Below are 15,336 nucleotides of genomic sequence, written 5' to 3' on the forward strand. Positions count from 1 at the left end.
ACATCACCATATGTACAAAGGTCATGAAAATTGCAATATATCACTCTCCAACTTTTCAATATTGGGTGCTTAAAAGCTGCCAAATACTCATCCACCTAGAGTATTACACTTTTGGATCTACAAAGTAGTCCAAATCCAAATCCACCTCATAAGCACTGTAGCACACCAGAGCAAAGTCAACAGAATTACTGATCAATGCACAAATGTTCACTATTGTTCTGTCGATTTAAAAAGTGTACTAAATGACACAGCAAACTCCACAAAGTGATCCAAATCCACGTCGAGATTTCAGTAATCAGTCTTTAATCCAAAATCACACAGCAGCCGATGCGCGTTTCACCCGGCAGGGCTTCCTCAAGGCTGCACAAATTACATATAGAAACATCATATTATATCTAATCATTTTAATCACATCTATATAAAATCACTTATGTAACATTAAAATATTCACATCTCAAAGGTCTCTGAAAATATCCGTGCAAAGCACCATCACCAGCCAAGATTTTTTTGTTTTTAGGGTCAACCCATCACGAGGCGAGCGCTAGACAAATACAGGGACAAGCTGTCGGGACTCGAGACAGCAGGTAAGGAATGTATATAATATAGTTATAGTTACCACACTGGTTTCGGGGTGGGGAATAACCAACTAGGGTTGGTTACAGTGGGCACATCTAATATTCAGATATCCGAACCCCGCACATTGGGATCGATAGGTATATACTAACATGATCTCTGGTGGTTGTGGTACTAGTCTTCATCACTTTTTCGGTGTATTTGGGACAAAACCCTGATGGGTTGACCCTAAAAAAAAATATTTTTTCTTGGCTTGGGTTGTTATCTTTGGTGATGGTTCTTTGCACGGATATTTTCAGAGACCTATGAGATGTGAATATTTTAATGTTACATAGGTGATTTTATATAGATGTGATTAAAATGATAAGATATAATATGATGTTTCTATATGTCATTTTTAAAGCCTTGAGGAAGCCCTGCCGGGCAAAACGTGCGTCGGCTGCTCTGTGAATTTGGATTAAAGATTGATTTCTGAAATCTCGACGTGGATTTGGATCACTTTGTGGAGTTTGCTGGGTCATTAAGTACAGTTTTTGAATGGACAGAACAATAGTGAACATTTTTGCATTGATAACAATTAAACTGTTCAAGTAACTTCTGTTTCAAAAGTACATTGTTTATGGTGTATGAGTAAAGAAGATGAGAACAGTAAAAAAGGAAAAAGGAAATGGGTATTTATATTTAATACATACTTTTACAGTATGGGAAATGACTAGTTATTTCTTAGAATGATACTTTTTTCCATTATTGAAATTGTAAGTTACTTTTGTAATAGTATTAATTGTAAACTAATAAATATTTCAGTTTTTGTTTTACTTTGTATGCAGATCAATGGCACCATCTAGAGAGGTAATGCACTTTACTTATTAGTTCTTGCACTGTTGTTGCATAAATTAGATTTTGAGGATGCACACTCAAGGACAGATTGCTACAGTTATTAACACTATGCACACATCAGCACAGCAACTCACACACCCAGCTACACACAGATAGTGGTACTCACACACACCAATACACACTGATACAGCCACTGCCTAACCTAGACACACATCTACACAGTCGCTGGCACACCCAACTATGCAGCGGTACAACCAGTGATACATCAAGGCAAACACTAATTCATGAAATAACACACCCATGTACAAAGTGACACTCCCAGGAACTTACCTATGCAGGCACTCACAGAGTAAGCCAAAAATCAATACATCCAAAAACTCACTCAGGCACACACTGACGTACACACCAAAAGATTCAGATACTTTGCAATACAGAGATGACACACCCAGGCATACAGCACTGGAGACACTCACACACCCAGCCAAACACTAATGCATCCAATAAAACACCCAGACACACACTGATGCACACCGTGAGACACCCAGGGGCTTACCAATGCAGACACACACACACCTAGGCAGCCCTGGGGTGGGCTCCATAGGGCCTTCAGAAGCTCGTGGGGGGGGGGGGCACATGGCCCCTTCCCATTTTCAATAATTTATAGCCAAAATGTGGGCTGGTGGAAAGACAAACACACACTGACGCATGCGCTGAGAGACTTACCAATGCAGACACTGACACACCCCGCCATACTGCAATGCAGACACTGACACATCCAGCCAAACACTAATGCATCCAACAACAAACTCAGGCACACACTGATGCATGCAATGACATATCCAGGCTCACACTGATGCATATATTAACACCCCCAGGTACATATTGATGCATGCACTAACATACCCAATCACTCACTAATGCATACACTAACGCACCCAGGCATAAACTGATACACACAATGACACACCCACTGTCACACCAATAGAGTCACTGACACATTAAAAACACAGAGTTAGCTCTTTGTTTGAGTAGAATGATGATTCTAACAAAAAAGGTTTTGTATTCTAGATAGGTTTTATACCAGTTTTTCTTCAAATGCGTTTTCTTTTCTAAAACAAAAAGTGAGCAAGGCAGTAAAAGGGTAAGGATGGGGAAATGCAAAGAAACAACTGGCTTCACTCTTAAACAAACATGATGTAGTCACAGAAAGCATGGAAAAAAACTAACAGCAAGGCTTCTTCACTGTATCTAAGCATGCATCCACAGAAGACATTTTTACAGCAATAGGAATGTAGAATTTCACGCAGTGAATAACCAGGACACTTATTTCCTCACAGGCAACTGGTATTGTAATGACTGCAGCAGAAGATGGTTCTCTCAAGGCTGCCGTACAGGTCGACTGTCCTGTTGCACCTGCTTTCTCTCACATCATCTGGCTGAAGACCCTCTTGTGAACTGTTTTTAGGTGCTTCTACACAGAACTTGTCCCATGTGAATACTTCTTTGAAGTCCTCTGGATAACTGCTTGCCACAAATTGTGCACTTGACACATTTTGTTGTTACATTCTCTTCCCAGAGGGTATAGTAAAGTGCTTCCACACATACTTTTTTCTGCGTGGTGGGGTGTCTTCTTCCTCATCCTCAACAGGTTATGGATGCTCATCTTGGACAGATGATGAAGTTTCAGCCATTGTGTAAAAGCACAGCACTGCTGGTTCTCAATTCTCCTTCTAGAGACTTCACTGGAGAAGTAACTGCTTTTGGGTGTGGTTTTCAATGTGGAAGGCAGGGGTTTTAATGTATCCAATCAGAAGGCAAGGTTTGGGTGTGTGAGGGGATTCGGAATCCGGCCTGTAAATTTGCAGATTCGCGAAACTGGTAAAATGGGTACATGTTTGGAAAAACAGATATAAGGTGGTTTATATACATATTCACAGTGATTTTATTAATGGCAATGGAGGGGCGTATATATGTGCAGTCATTTGTAACAATTTAGGCAGATTCGGACCAAGGATTAGTTTCAATCACTTGATCAGGAGTAAAACCTATAGAATAGTAGTGTGTCTATATTTCCCCAAAAATATTTTTTTGTACAAAATAACATTTGTTTAATTGCATGAAAATAATCTAATTTACATTAACATATGTGATTTTTGTATTTTAAAACATAAAAAGTTTATTTGTATAAAAGAATCGAAAGTATAAAAAAACATAATAAATGAAAAAAATTGTAATACACTTAGCATTAAAAATAAACCTACAAATTACCTAAAAAGTACATATTAGAGGGTCATATTTTATAAATAGAACTTAAAAAAACCTTTGAAATTCAATGAAAAAAACAAAGGTTACAGGGACGTTATAGATAGGCTCAGATTTCAATCATCAAAACCATAGACATTCAGCAGTTACCCGAGCTAACTATAACTTATGCCCCACAATGCACTGCTTATGACCTCACATATTAGATCACTCATGACATGGTCAGTGGCATCCCTGATGACATCATCTGGTGTGTTTCGTAAACGTTTCAGAGACTTAAAGATATATATTAAGCTATTGCGCAAGTTAAATTACTATTCTTTCTGTACTACTGAGTGATATTATTTCTAACATATACATTCTGAGTGAATATATATAAGCTTCTGTTGCACAAGTTGTTATTATGTGTCCCTCACCAGACAAAATGCAAAAGCATTGAAATTCTTCCATAAAGCTGCAGTTCCACTAGTCGTCACTAGGTGTCCATCACAAGTCAAATGCAAATGGATTCAAAGTCTCACATGAGGCTGCTCTTCCACTTGTCAATAGAGGTCAAGGACAAGCTCAAGTCAGAAGCAACTGCTTAAAATTACCTGCAAGTTGAGGGGTGTGGTTGTCATACAGAAATCTGCATACACACTTTTGCTTTTTTAATAATTTGTTCTTATTTTCCACAGAATTATTTGTCCAAAGGTGGTTGTTAATAACCAGTCAAAATTTCAGATCTCAATATACTACTTTTTTTCAATTTGTTTAAAATTTGTGATCACACCCTACTATTAATAGGAACTTTAATTCACTGGTAAGTATAAGTATATGTAGATGTCTTATATTAGCTTTTTATGTTTCACTGCAAGTGCCTAACAACTTTTGGTTTTGTGGAACTCTTATTTAGGTACAAGTGTAAGGGAAAAATGCAGTCACTCAAAGTGAGGCATTCTCAATGGGAGGTGTGGGCTGGCAGTTTGATCAATACCATCTGCTGAGGTGGGAGGGATTATAATTTGAGTGACAGGTCAACCGACTAATGGGGAAAGAGTGTTGACTGTATGTATTTTTTGTATGATATTTATTGTAAAACATGAGGTTGGCAAGACAGGTAAAGCGTTCTTTAGGTCTGACCTAAAATAGAAGGAGTTGACCTGGCTTATGGTGCTATGTCGAGTTGGCCTGCTCAAACCTGCCCTAATAGGCAACAGTGGCTTGCCTAGAATCATGTTTTGACCTTGTCACTGCAGTGGTGTCTCAATTTCAGTAATGCAGTCTAGTAGTCACATTTAACATACTAGCGCTGGGAACCTCATGTACAATTTACTATGGTCTTGTACGTAAGTGAAATTACCCAATGGGATTTTAGCCAAGACTACACATACTTGGGGGGGTCAGAGCACATGCACTGGGGCCTGGAAAGCATGACCCAGTGGAATACAAGTCAAAAAAGCATCCGCTGATAAGAGGGGTGTGTGTGTGTGTGTGTGTGTGTGTGTGTGGGGCGGAGGGGTGATTATTCAAAAAGAGATCCATTCATACACTATGCAATCTGAATTTATCCACCTTTGTTTATACCTTGCTATTAAAACCTATTTGTCATGTTTGGTTTGAAGTCAAGGCGCTTCTATTTACAGCAACAACCCAGTCTTCTCCTCTATAGGTCCTACAATTCAGTCTTGAGTGTTCCCACTGTTTTATCTCTTTCCAAGGTCCCCTGCTCAGCCTTGACGGAATCACTGTACCTAGATTTCCTTCTCACCTTTCAGCTGGTCCTTTTCGAGTTCAGAAAGTTCGGCCTGGACAATGTCCACCCTGCCGGTGTGCTCAGACTGAATCATCAGGATGTCGGTGGGTACCTTTTGAACTTGATAACAGGTCCTGTGAGCTTCTGCTTCCTGAGGGGACACAAGGAGAGAAGGGTTGAAGACAGAGCACAGCATCAGCGTCTTAAACCAAGAATTTATGATACACCGCATATGGCGAAAGTACAGAAAAGCCTTAAAAAAGCATATCTGCTACCAGGCAGAGTGATCTCGTAGCACTTTCAATGCCGTGGTGTTTTGCATGATAGTATTAATGTTGTTTAGTTTCTGCCCAATCGTTTTCAACTTGTTCCGGATGGAGTGCAAGACTCCGGCATGCTTCGAAATACGAACACCCCGGATAAATGCCTTGAAGGCATCCCAAAGTATAAGTTGCGACTCTACGGACCCTTCATTCAATTCAAAGAATTGAGGAATACTGAGTCTAGTAGAGCGTTTGCAGGGAACCTCCATAAGCGACGTTGTTTGAGGATCGCTGGAAAGGCTACTATCAGCAAAACTGGGGAATGATCAGAAATAGTGTAGTAACATATTCAACCTTCTGTACCTCTAAAGAAAGCTGTGGCGTGAAATACCAATGGTCGATTCAGGACAAATATGAGAATAGAGTAAGGCTGCAGCTCTCCGCTAAGTCTGCCAGGGGGCAGACATAGATATTGAAGAGTAAAGGTACACCAGAAGTAAGCAAATGTGTCCTGGAAACGACATTCGATGAAAAGACCTGAAACGTGTGGTCCGTCAAAAAGGATGAGAGCCAGGCTAGAGTACCCAAGAGTGTCAGCCTTTTGATAAGAGTGTCATAAAAAACAGTGTCAAAGGCCGCGCTGAGAAAACAGTAGGATCAGCGCAGCAGTGCCACCCATGCCCAGGAGCCATCTAAGGTGTTCAGGAACTCCCATAAGGGCTGATTATCTTCTCTGCCCAGCTCTGCATCCTGACTGGGAGAGGTGAAAGGCCTTCTGCGTTTCCACAAAGGACGCAAGATGGTTATTAACATGCTTCTCTGAGAGGGCAGGAAGGAGACAGGCCTAAAATTGGACAAGTTAGATGGGTCTATATGGGTTTTTAGGTCTCGCCTAGTGACGCAGCGCCATGTGCTACTCGCCTAGGCGAGATCTATTGTTGCCGACTTGGGCCCGGAAGGGGAACAGGAGATGTGCACTTTCCCCCGGACAGGCCATGTGCACGCTCACATCGTCTGCTCTCTGCCGATGCGCGCTCCCACCGCACTCGCCTGGACAGCCCGACGTCATCTCTGTTGACTGGCGGCCGGAAAGCAAATGTCCACACTCAGAGCGTTGCGCGCTCCCACCGCGCTCGCCTGGTCATCCTGACGCCACACGGACACGCACGCACCACTCGCGCCAGTGCCAGTGCCAGTGCTCCTGACACATGGGGGAATCGAGGACTTCCCGAGCTGAGAGCGCGTGCTCATCAGAACAGGACCCCCGCCCCATCCCAACCAGCCAGCCACCATTACCGTGCTCAGCCGCTCTTCCCATCTGCCCGGCACGTGCACACAGAATCACTCACCTGCCGGTCTCACCCAACTGCTCCCGCTGTATCTGGGTGAAATTTCTCGCAAGCCGGTCACTGCCTGGATGAAAGCATTTACCTGATCACGAGAGCATCCTGATAGAAGTTGAGCTGAGGGACGTCACGTACGTAAGTTCTACAGAAAACTGCGCGGGCACATTGAGAAAGTGAAACTGCATGAGGTTTAACTTCCTGATCTTCGCCCACGGGAGAGGCCATATAACATCGTCCTCCACCCTGTTTGCCTACTGCATCGCTTCTCTGAGTACCCCACCCCCACTCCGACGATAATTACAGGCACGTGGGGGCAATGCACCCTCACCAACCCACTCCATTGTTATTGGCAAAACTGCCTCCTGCGCTGCCTTGTTACCCCGCCTTACTCTTGTAATTAGACCCTGCCCCTCACCAAGCCACCGAAAAAAGGGCCCCCATTCCCCCCCACTCTCACCACTCCCAAACCCGCTCCAAAGTCGGCCGCCCGATACCACGACCCCCCGCCACTCCTTGCTGTTGTGCCACCCAAAAACCTGGCTCCAGCTGCGCATCTGTTGCAACACCCGGGAGAGCACCAGTCCCCACTAGGACTAAACAAGTTGTGCATACAATAAAGCAAGTGCCCGCCCCCTCAAATACATTGAATGGGAGAGTACAGCACCCACCAAGACCAAATCAGTAATTCAAACATTCAAATGCGTGCACTTCTCCACATATAACTTCTATGGGAGAACAGCAGTACCCATCAGGACCAAACTAGTCCCGCAAACATTCCCTCTTGCCCTTCCCAAACAGTTCCCTGACAGCGTCATGGATCCTAGCCAGCCCCCTGTTCACCTAATCGAAAAACTCCTTTTTTCAGAAGGCCTCGTCCCCTGCACCCCCTGGCCTGCCATTCTCCGGCACCTGCGCACACCTGGCCGCACCGATGACGCCCTCCCCATGCACTCCTCTGCCACCCGATCGTGCCCACCCCTGTGCAACCCCCGCCCCACCAAAACATTCTTGCACGCTCCTCCACTCCTGCCGCCAGATGCCCTCAAGGGTGTGGGGCGAGCACCAGTAGCACTGCGGGACAGGACACACACCGCCCGCATCTGGATGTATAGTCAACAACGTCTCCCCACCAACCACGGCAGCCTCAGCTCCAACCTGCATCGCTAGGCACGGCAACAAAAACAAGAAGCAACACCACTCCTTTCCTCGCGCAGGAAACGCACTCCACACAAACCCCATTTCATACGCGGCACAATTGAGGCAGCATGCCACCCCTCCACCAAAGCTCCCCAGCACCCCGGTACACGCCACATGTACCCCTCCTTCACGCCAAACTTCCAGAGGGCCTGCACCGAACCCTCGCTCGGGACTTGGGTCTCAGGTCTCTGTGCTGCACGTCCTGTGTGGCCCTCTCGGGGGTAGAACACCCTCATGAGCAGCTGCCCTTGCTCCCTGCGCCCGTCCTCCGTGCCCGAATCACCACAGAAAGGGCTCGGGCAGGACCGTGGCCCATGTGGGGCAGAGCTCACTGATGCAAAACACAGATTCCCGCTAGTAGTGCAGTGCTCGCCGACTGAGACGTTGGATGGTTGCTTATCAGGTTCATGGTTTACCCTTTGGCACTATAACTTGGCTCATAATCCGCAATTGCTGTGCATAATGTTCGATCGCCTGCCAGCCGCAAAGTGCATAATGCACAAATACATGGCAGGGGTGCTACTCCTTTAAAGACCGACATCGTGTTTTTTTTCCTTCTAGTGTCTTCGGTGCCCCTGCTTTCACTACTATGGTGTGTCCTCCCCTCCCCCCAAGCTGTTTAAAAAAACACTTGAGAATAACTTTTTGGGATGTATGCTGTTTCTGTATATACTAACCCAAGTTCTGTCAAGTTACCCAATCTGGTAGTAAGTGGATTTATTTTAGAAGCTGTAGTCATTCATTTAAATGTTCAGAATGTTTAGTTGTTTGGCATGTGTTTTTTCCGTCTGGCCTGTGTCACTTCCAACCTTTTAAATAACAAACACATCTTGCTTCCTTCTTTTCTAAGCACACTGCAGGCTCGCCTTGTTAGCGCTATAAAGAAATGCAAGAACAATTACAGTGCACCACATCCAGCCTCAACACAAATACACATGGGTAAAAGACATTGCCATTTACAATGCTAATAGCTCTAACTCTCACAAATGCGAGACCTATTGCATTGCAAATGCTTGTTATTTATCAGGGAGCACCATGGCGTGCTTCCAGGCTTTGGGCAGGCAACCCTCCTGGAGAGAAGAGTTAAAAAGATTAACCAAAAGAGATATGTGATGAGGACTCAGGGTGCACATTTTGGCTGGAGGAAAAGGATTGAGTGGGGAGCCAGAATTAATAGACTGTAAAAATTCACAGAAACTTATTCTATCTAGGGGAGGAAATGAATGTAATTGAGCCGGCGTCTGGCACATAGCCGGTTGACTAACTTCCTCAGGCAGAGAGGGAGTAGAGTTAGAGGGAAAACTAGAGCTCCCGAACTCGGACTTGTTATTGCTGGCTAAGCTTATAGCAAGTTGAATTTTGGTCACTTTCTCCACAAAGAAAGTTGTCAGGTCTTCACATTGCGCTTGTGATAGTGAGGGAGGAGCAACAGTTTTCTTAGGATCGGGCAGATCTTGAACAACTCTGAAGGGAGTCTTCGGGCAGTTTTGAGCTTTAGAAATCTTTTCCGAGTAAAAGCGGCACAAGCGTCTTTGCACCTTAGGTGATAATGGTTCAAAGCGGTTTTATATTTCAGATAAGAAGTCAGGTGATAAAGCTTCTTCCATTTCCTTTCAAGACGCTTACAATGTTTTTCCTCTTCCTGGAGGGTTGCATTAAACCTGGGGGCGGGAGGGTGAAGCCTAAAAGAAGATTTTAACTTGGCAGGTAAGATAGTATCAAGGGAACTTCTGAGCCAACTGTTGACAATAGGTTGATCATGGTCGATCAAATTGGTGAGTTGGGGGGGGGGGGGGGGGGGGATAAACAAGTGTTAAGGGCAGACAAGTCCAGTTTAGCCCAATTTCTGGCCATCACCTTAGGCCTGAAAGCTGCGGGAAAGGGGGCAGGTAGTGGGGAACTAAAAAAAAAAGTACAGCAAAATGGTCCGATCATAATAACGGAAAGGGGGACTATTAGTGAGACCAGCAATGTTTAAGAATATACGGTCCAACAAATGGCCTGCTTTATGAGTGGGGGCGGAATTGATTAGGTGGATATTTAAGGTACCAAATTCTCCTCTGAGGGTCTGGCTCAATCTGCATGAGGGTTGGTGTGGCTCAAGACTTCCATCTTGAAAATTTCCAATGGGTAGGTTTGGTCCCAGATCTCTAACCACATTGGTTTGCGCATGCTAAGGAGTCATTCCCACCCTCTCGGGGTACCCATTTGAGAACACTTTCAGAACCAGTGAAAGATCAGGAGAGGACAGGATTTCTTACCTGTGATATCTAAGCATCATAAGGCTGGCCTCCTGTTCAAGCTACATGGATACAACAAGAAGTCTTTTCCTGGAAGCATCCAGCAGCAACTGGATGAGGACTGGGCCCTGCTATTGGCCGCTGCTTGACATCCTGTGAGTCTTCAAGTGCCTCCCCTGAGGTCGTGGGGGGCTGTAGAAGTGTATTCCTGTGGCAGACTGGGACTTAAAGTCAGAAAGTCTATGATCAGGACAACCCTGATTGGTGTATCTGACCTGTGCTCCATCCCAGTTAGCTTCAAACTGCACCTAAGCCCAGTCTACCGCAAATATTAGCCATCATTGGTGCTTTGTGCTTTTTTGGGGCTATTTCTACTTAAAACCTTAAAAATTCATATCTCTGGTCCCTCTTATTAGATTTTTGTCACTTTAGTATCATTTTGTTTATTAAAATGTACTTTATTTTTGTAATTGAGGATTTTTATTTTTCATTCTGCCTTTACTACTGTTTTGTACTGCAAAAACGCTTTAAACACTGACCCAAGTTAAGCCTGTCTGATTTGTGTCTTAGTTACCAGGGGATTGAGCTCAGGTTAATTTAGTGACTTTGAGGGTTTACCCTGACGGGCCGTGATTATTTCTAGAGGTGGGTAGTCACCCATTCCAAATATAATCAAATTTCTTATAGTAGCATGTTAATGCAGTGCTATGAAATATATATACACAAAGTAAAATGAATATGTTTAAACCATAGCCAAATAAAGTTTGCTGATGATACATAATTAAACTAAATACTTAAGGGAGATGTTTGGTTTCTATTAGAATCTCACAGATGTAAACTGAAAGCAATGTGACAAGACTAAGTGTGAAGCTATTAATTAGTATCTGTGTATGTGGTATTTTCAGAGTGCAGTGCTAGCTAAAAGTTAGTGGTGCACTTTACAAGGTCAGAGACTGGGATCCAGACAGAGAGAATCTAGGCAGGTTGCTGCATTCTAGGTGTGGAGGTGGACTATTAACTGTATAGAAATGTACTGTTCTTTAAAGAGGCATGTCTTCTGCTGTTTTGTAATTTTAGTAATTTGAAGAAGTAAAGGGGCAGTCCTCATGGGTCATTCCAAATCCTAGGTGCTCTAGTGGGTAAGGCTTGTTGTCTAGCTTTTTCTCTCTCGCACTTCTTTGTCTCCAGTTTGATGGTGTTCTGGTTCCAGTTGCAGAAAGTCACAAGAGATGGTATACTTGTCAGCCAGATAGGCAGGGGGTCAGTCGTGATGGCTTTATAGTTAAGGCTACTGACCTTGAAGAAGGTGGAAGCTGGCAAGGGGAGGACGGAGTTCCATTAAGGAGAGGATGGTGTGGTCATATTTCTTCAGACCCTTGATGTGGCATGCAGCGGTGAATGGATGCCATTAAATTGAGGCCAGTGTGAATGAAGTCTGGGACGCATGCAGTTGGTCTTTGCCATCATCCAGATGCAGGAGTACGAAGGAATGACCAGCAGGTCTGAAGTTTGAATAGTTATTGAATTTAATATTTTTATTTTATTGTATATGATTAATTGAAATCTTTACAAATGAACATTACATTATTAAAACTCCATATACAAGATGCAAAGTGAACAGCGCACAATTAATCTCATATTTTTGGTTCCTATTGGGTTAGTCTTAAATACACTAATGTTTATTACAGATCTAGGTCATAGCTTGATGTGTTGTGGTATCAGGTTCATTAAAAATCTCTTGCAGTACTGTTATTAATACCCCATCTTGAGCACTGATTATCTAATGTTAATATCTAAGAAATTGGAATTTGCATGCTCTATCTTGTTTTGATACTCCAAATTCCAGTCGAGTTTGGAACGGTCTGGTGTACTGTGGTAGCTGGAATGTACATCTGTAGGTAATGCATTGCAGCTTGCCTAGGACAGAATTTATTTTAGGCAGAAAGGCTTGTTGACCATACAAGATTGCTGGAACTAATTTAGCCTTTATTACCCTCATGGCTGATGGGCTATAAACCTTTGCGATTGTTCGAAAATTAGGCGGCGTGCTTTTTTCGCCATTGATCTTAGATGGGTCAGTAATTTACTTGGGTCCCATAGCCAGATCTCTAGATAGCTGTATGTTGTGGAGTAGTCAGTCTTGGCTGTAACCAGTTTCCAGACTTTCTTTGTTTTCCCTTTAAGTTTATCGAAAACCGTTAACATTTGCCACCAGTATGTTGCCAAACTGTATTTATGGAGCTCATTCAGCGATAGCTGTAATCCTATTTTTGTTTGATCCAGGACGACTAAATCATCTGCATATTATAGGATCTAGATTATGTGCTCCGCTTTCCTTGGAAAAAAGTATTTTGCCTTTGTCAAGGTGAACCCCAAGTCAGTGGTGTACAGGTTGAACAGCAACAGGGCCAATAGACAGACATATTTAATGCCCCCATTTGCAAAGATTTTTTCTGATACCTTGTCTCCTGAACAAGTCTGACTCATATCCATGCATCAGAGTACAGTGCAATGATTGCTTTGGGTAATGTTTGGGGCATATCCCAATGAACTAATTTCTTCCATAGTACTTGCCGGCCCACTCCGTCGAAGGCCGCGGAGTAGACTACGGAACAAGCAAAGACCGATGGCTGAGAAAAGCAGTTCAAACGGTTGGCCAGATATGAGAGCGCAATGACTTTTGCCTGAACGCAGTCTGATAATAGGGTATTAGTTTACCTTCTTCAGCCCAATCTTCAAGGTCTTTTAGAAGAATTCTTGCATATGCTTTGGTCTCCACGTCTAATAAAGCTATCAACAGGTAGTTTGCCAGGTCCTCTGTGCTCCCCTGTTTGTATATCAGGTGCAATATGGACAAATGTTGGACCTGTGCATACGTTCAGGAGGCTTGGTGCAATGATGTTAAGTACAATGACCAAACGTCTGTGTCAACTTTAAATAGTGTGCTAGGTAAACCATTTGGGCCAGGCGTCCCATCTACTCATATTGTCTACAATAGTTTTTAAACAAGTTTCGGTCTGATTGGCTCCTCCATTCGTATTAATATTGTGGTCCTCTCATTAGGAACCTCTGAGTCTTCGGAGAAGTTTCTTTCGCTGTGTGTTTTTTAAGTGTGCCACCCAATTTTCTTGCAATATATAGTTTCCTTTTTATATGTGGTTTCCTGTAGACCGGTAACATAGTTCCAGATTTGGTCAGTTTACTGAGTCCCGACAATGCATGTAGTTGAGGCCGCTGCTCTACATAATACTTCTTTTTTGGCTCCCAAAGACGTTTCCAATATGTTCTCCTAATTTCAATTAATCTGTGCCTCGCCTTTTCATCTGTAGTAGGACACTTAGAAACGTTCTACTTGCTTTTCTTAGATCTGCTTCAAGTTTTTTAGTGTACAGTTGAACCAAGGTTTTAAGCTTGTGAGACCGGGACAAGAATTTTGTTTGTTCACTGAATTATGTCAATTTTCCGCTAGTGAACTGTGTATAGAAGAGATTAGATCTGGTCATCTTGTTATGAAGTCTATACCTTTTTCAAGGTTTGGTGGACAATATGCTTCCGTTGACTCGAATTGCCTATGTTGAAACCGCTCTTTTGCAAGCGTGCACCATGTTATATTCTTGATCACTCCAAAGGACTCAGAGCCATCTGAGGTGCCAACTGTTGGTAAGTTTGTTCACTCTTCGTATTTGATTTGAGAAGCAGGTAATTAAGGGTTAACAGGCGCTTTATCTTTGCTGAAGGATTACCAAGTATCTGCAGCGCTCCCTGAGGGTTTTAGATACAAAAAAATATGATCTAGTGTTGACCCACGTAGACGTGAGAGAAGGGTATAAGCCTGTAATATGTACTGTCATTTGAGTCTTTTTTGGGAGGGGGGTTGACCCGTTGATATTATCAGCAGTTAGCGCCAGGTTTTTCATGTTAAAATCATCTGCAAGCAGATTCTCGGAGACTCCGGAGATGCAGAGTAATTGTTACAGAGAATTGCAGAAGTTTTCCAGTGTTTCTTTGTTGAGTCCTTTTGAACAAATTCAGGTTAAGTATTTATTATAAGTATTTTTTTACTTAGTGTGCATAGGTTGCGTGCGTTGTTAAAATGCTATGGCTTAAACGTTTTGCTCCACGATTTTCATGTTTGCATTTATAGCTGTGGAAACATAAATCACGAACCCTCCTAATGGTCATCCATGCGTGTTGTTTTTTCCAGCTGCTGACCATCTATTGGTAGCGAGCGCCTGCTCCACGTTTCTTTCACACAAATAACGTCCCATCTTGAGAAATTCTACGGAATCATTTTTCTGAATCGTTTAAGCTCCACCACGTGCAGTGGCGTCACTAGGGTTGGTGTCACCCGGTGCGGGTAACTCATGGTGTCACCCCCTCACAACTTACCGGATGGACCAACTCACCCTCTGCCTGCACCATATCCCCTCTGTCTGCACCATCTCTCCCTCTGTCCACACAATCTCCCCTCCGCCTGCACCATTTTACCCCCTGCCTGCACCATCTCACCCTCAGCCTGCACCATCTCCTCTCTGCCTGCACCATCTCCTCTCTGCCTGCACCATCTCCCCTCTGGTTGCACCATATCTCCCTGTGTCCACACCATCTCCCCTCCGCCTGCACCATCTCTCCCTCTGCCTGCACCATCTCTCCCTCTGCCTGCACCATCTCCTCTCTGCCTGCACCATCTCTCCCTCTGCCTGCACCATCTCTCCTCCGCCTGCACCATATCTCCCTCCGCCAGCACCATATCTCCCTCCGCCAGCACCATCTCCCCTCGGCCTGCACCATCTCTCCCTCGGCCTGCACCATCTCTCCCTCTGCCTGCACCATCCCCCTCTCTGCCTGCACCATCCCTCCCCCTCCGCCTGCACCATCTCTCC

The 15,336-nt window shown here is 44.0% G+C and overlaps 1 protein-coding gene across 2 annotated transcripts in view; it reads right to left on the minus strand.

Moving 5' to 3' along the window:
• TMED8 (transmembrane p24 trafficking protein family member 8) overlaps positions 1 to 15,336 on the minus strand; it is an 81,906-nt gene that overhangs the window by 42,214 nt on the left and 24,356 nt on the right. For both annotated transcript variants that reach the window (XM_086937553.1, XM_086937554.1), the window contains exon 4: positions 5,423 to 5,558. In XM_086937553.1, the coding sequence (XP_086793679.1) occupies positions 5,423 to 5,558 (136 nt within the window). The remainder of the gene's footprint in view (positions 1 to 5,422; positions 5,559 to 15,336) is intronic.

This window comes from Lissotriton vulgaris, chromosome 9 (assembly GCF_964263255.1).
Source record: "Lissotriton vulgaris chromosome 9, aLisVul1.2, whole genome shotgun sequence".
NCBI lineage: Eukaryota > Metazoa > Chordata > Amphibia > Caudata > Salamandridae > Lissotriton > Lissotriton vulgaris.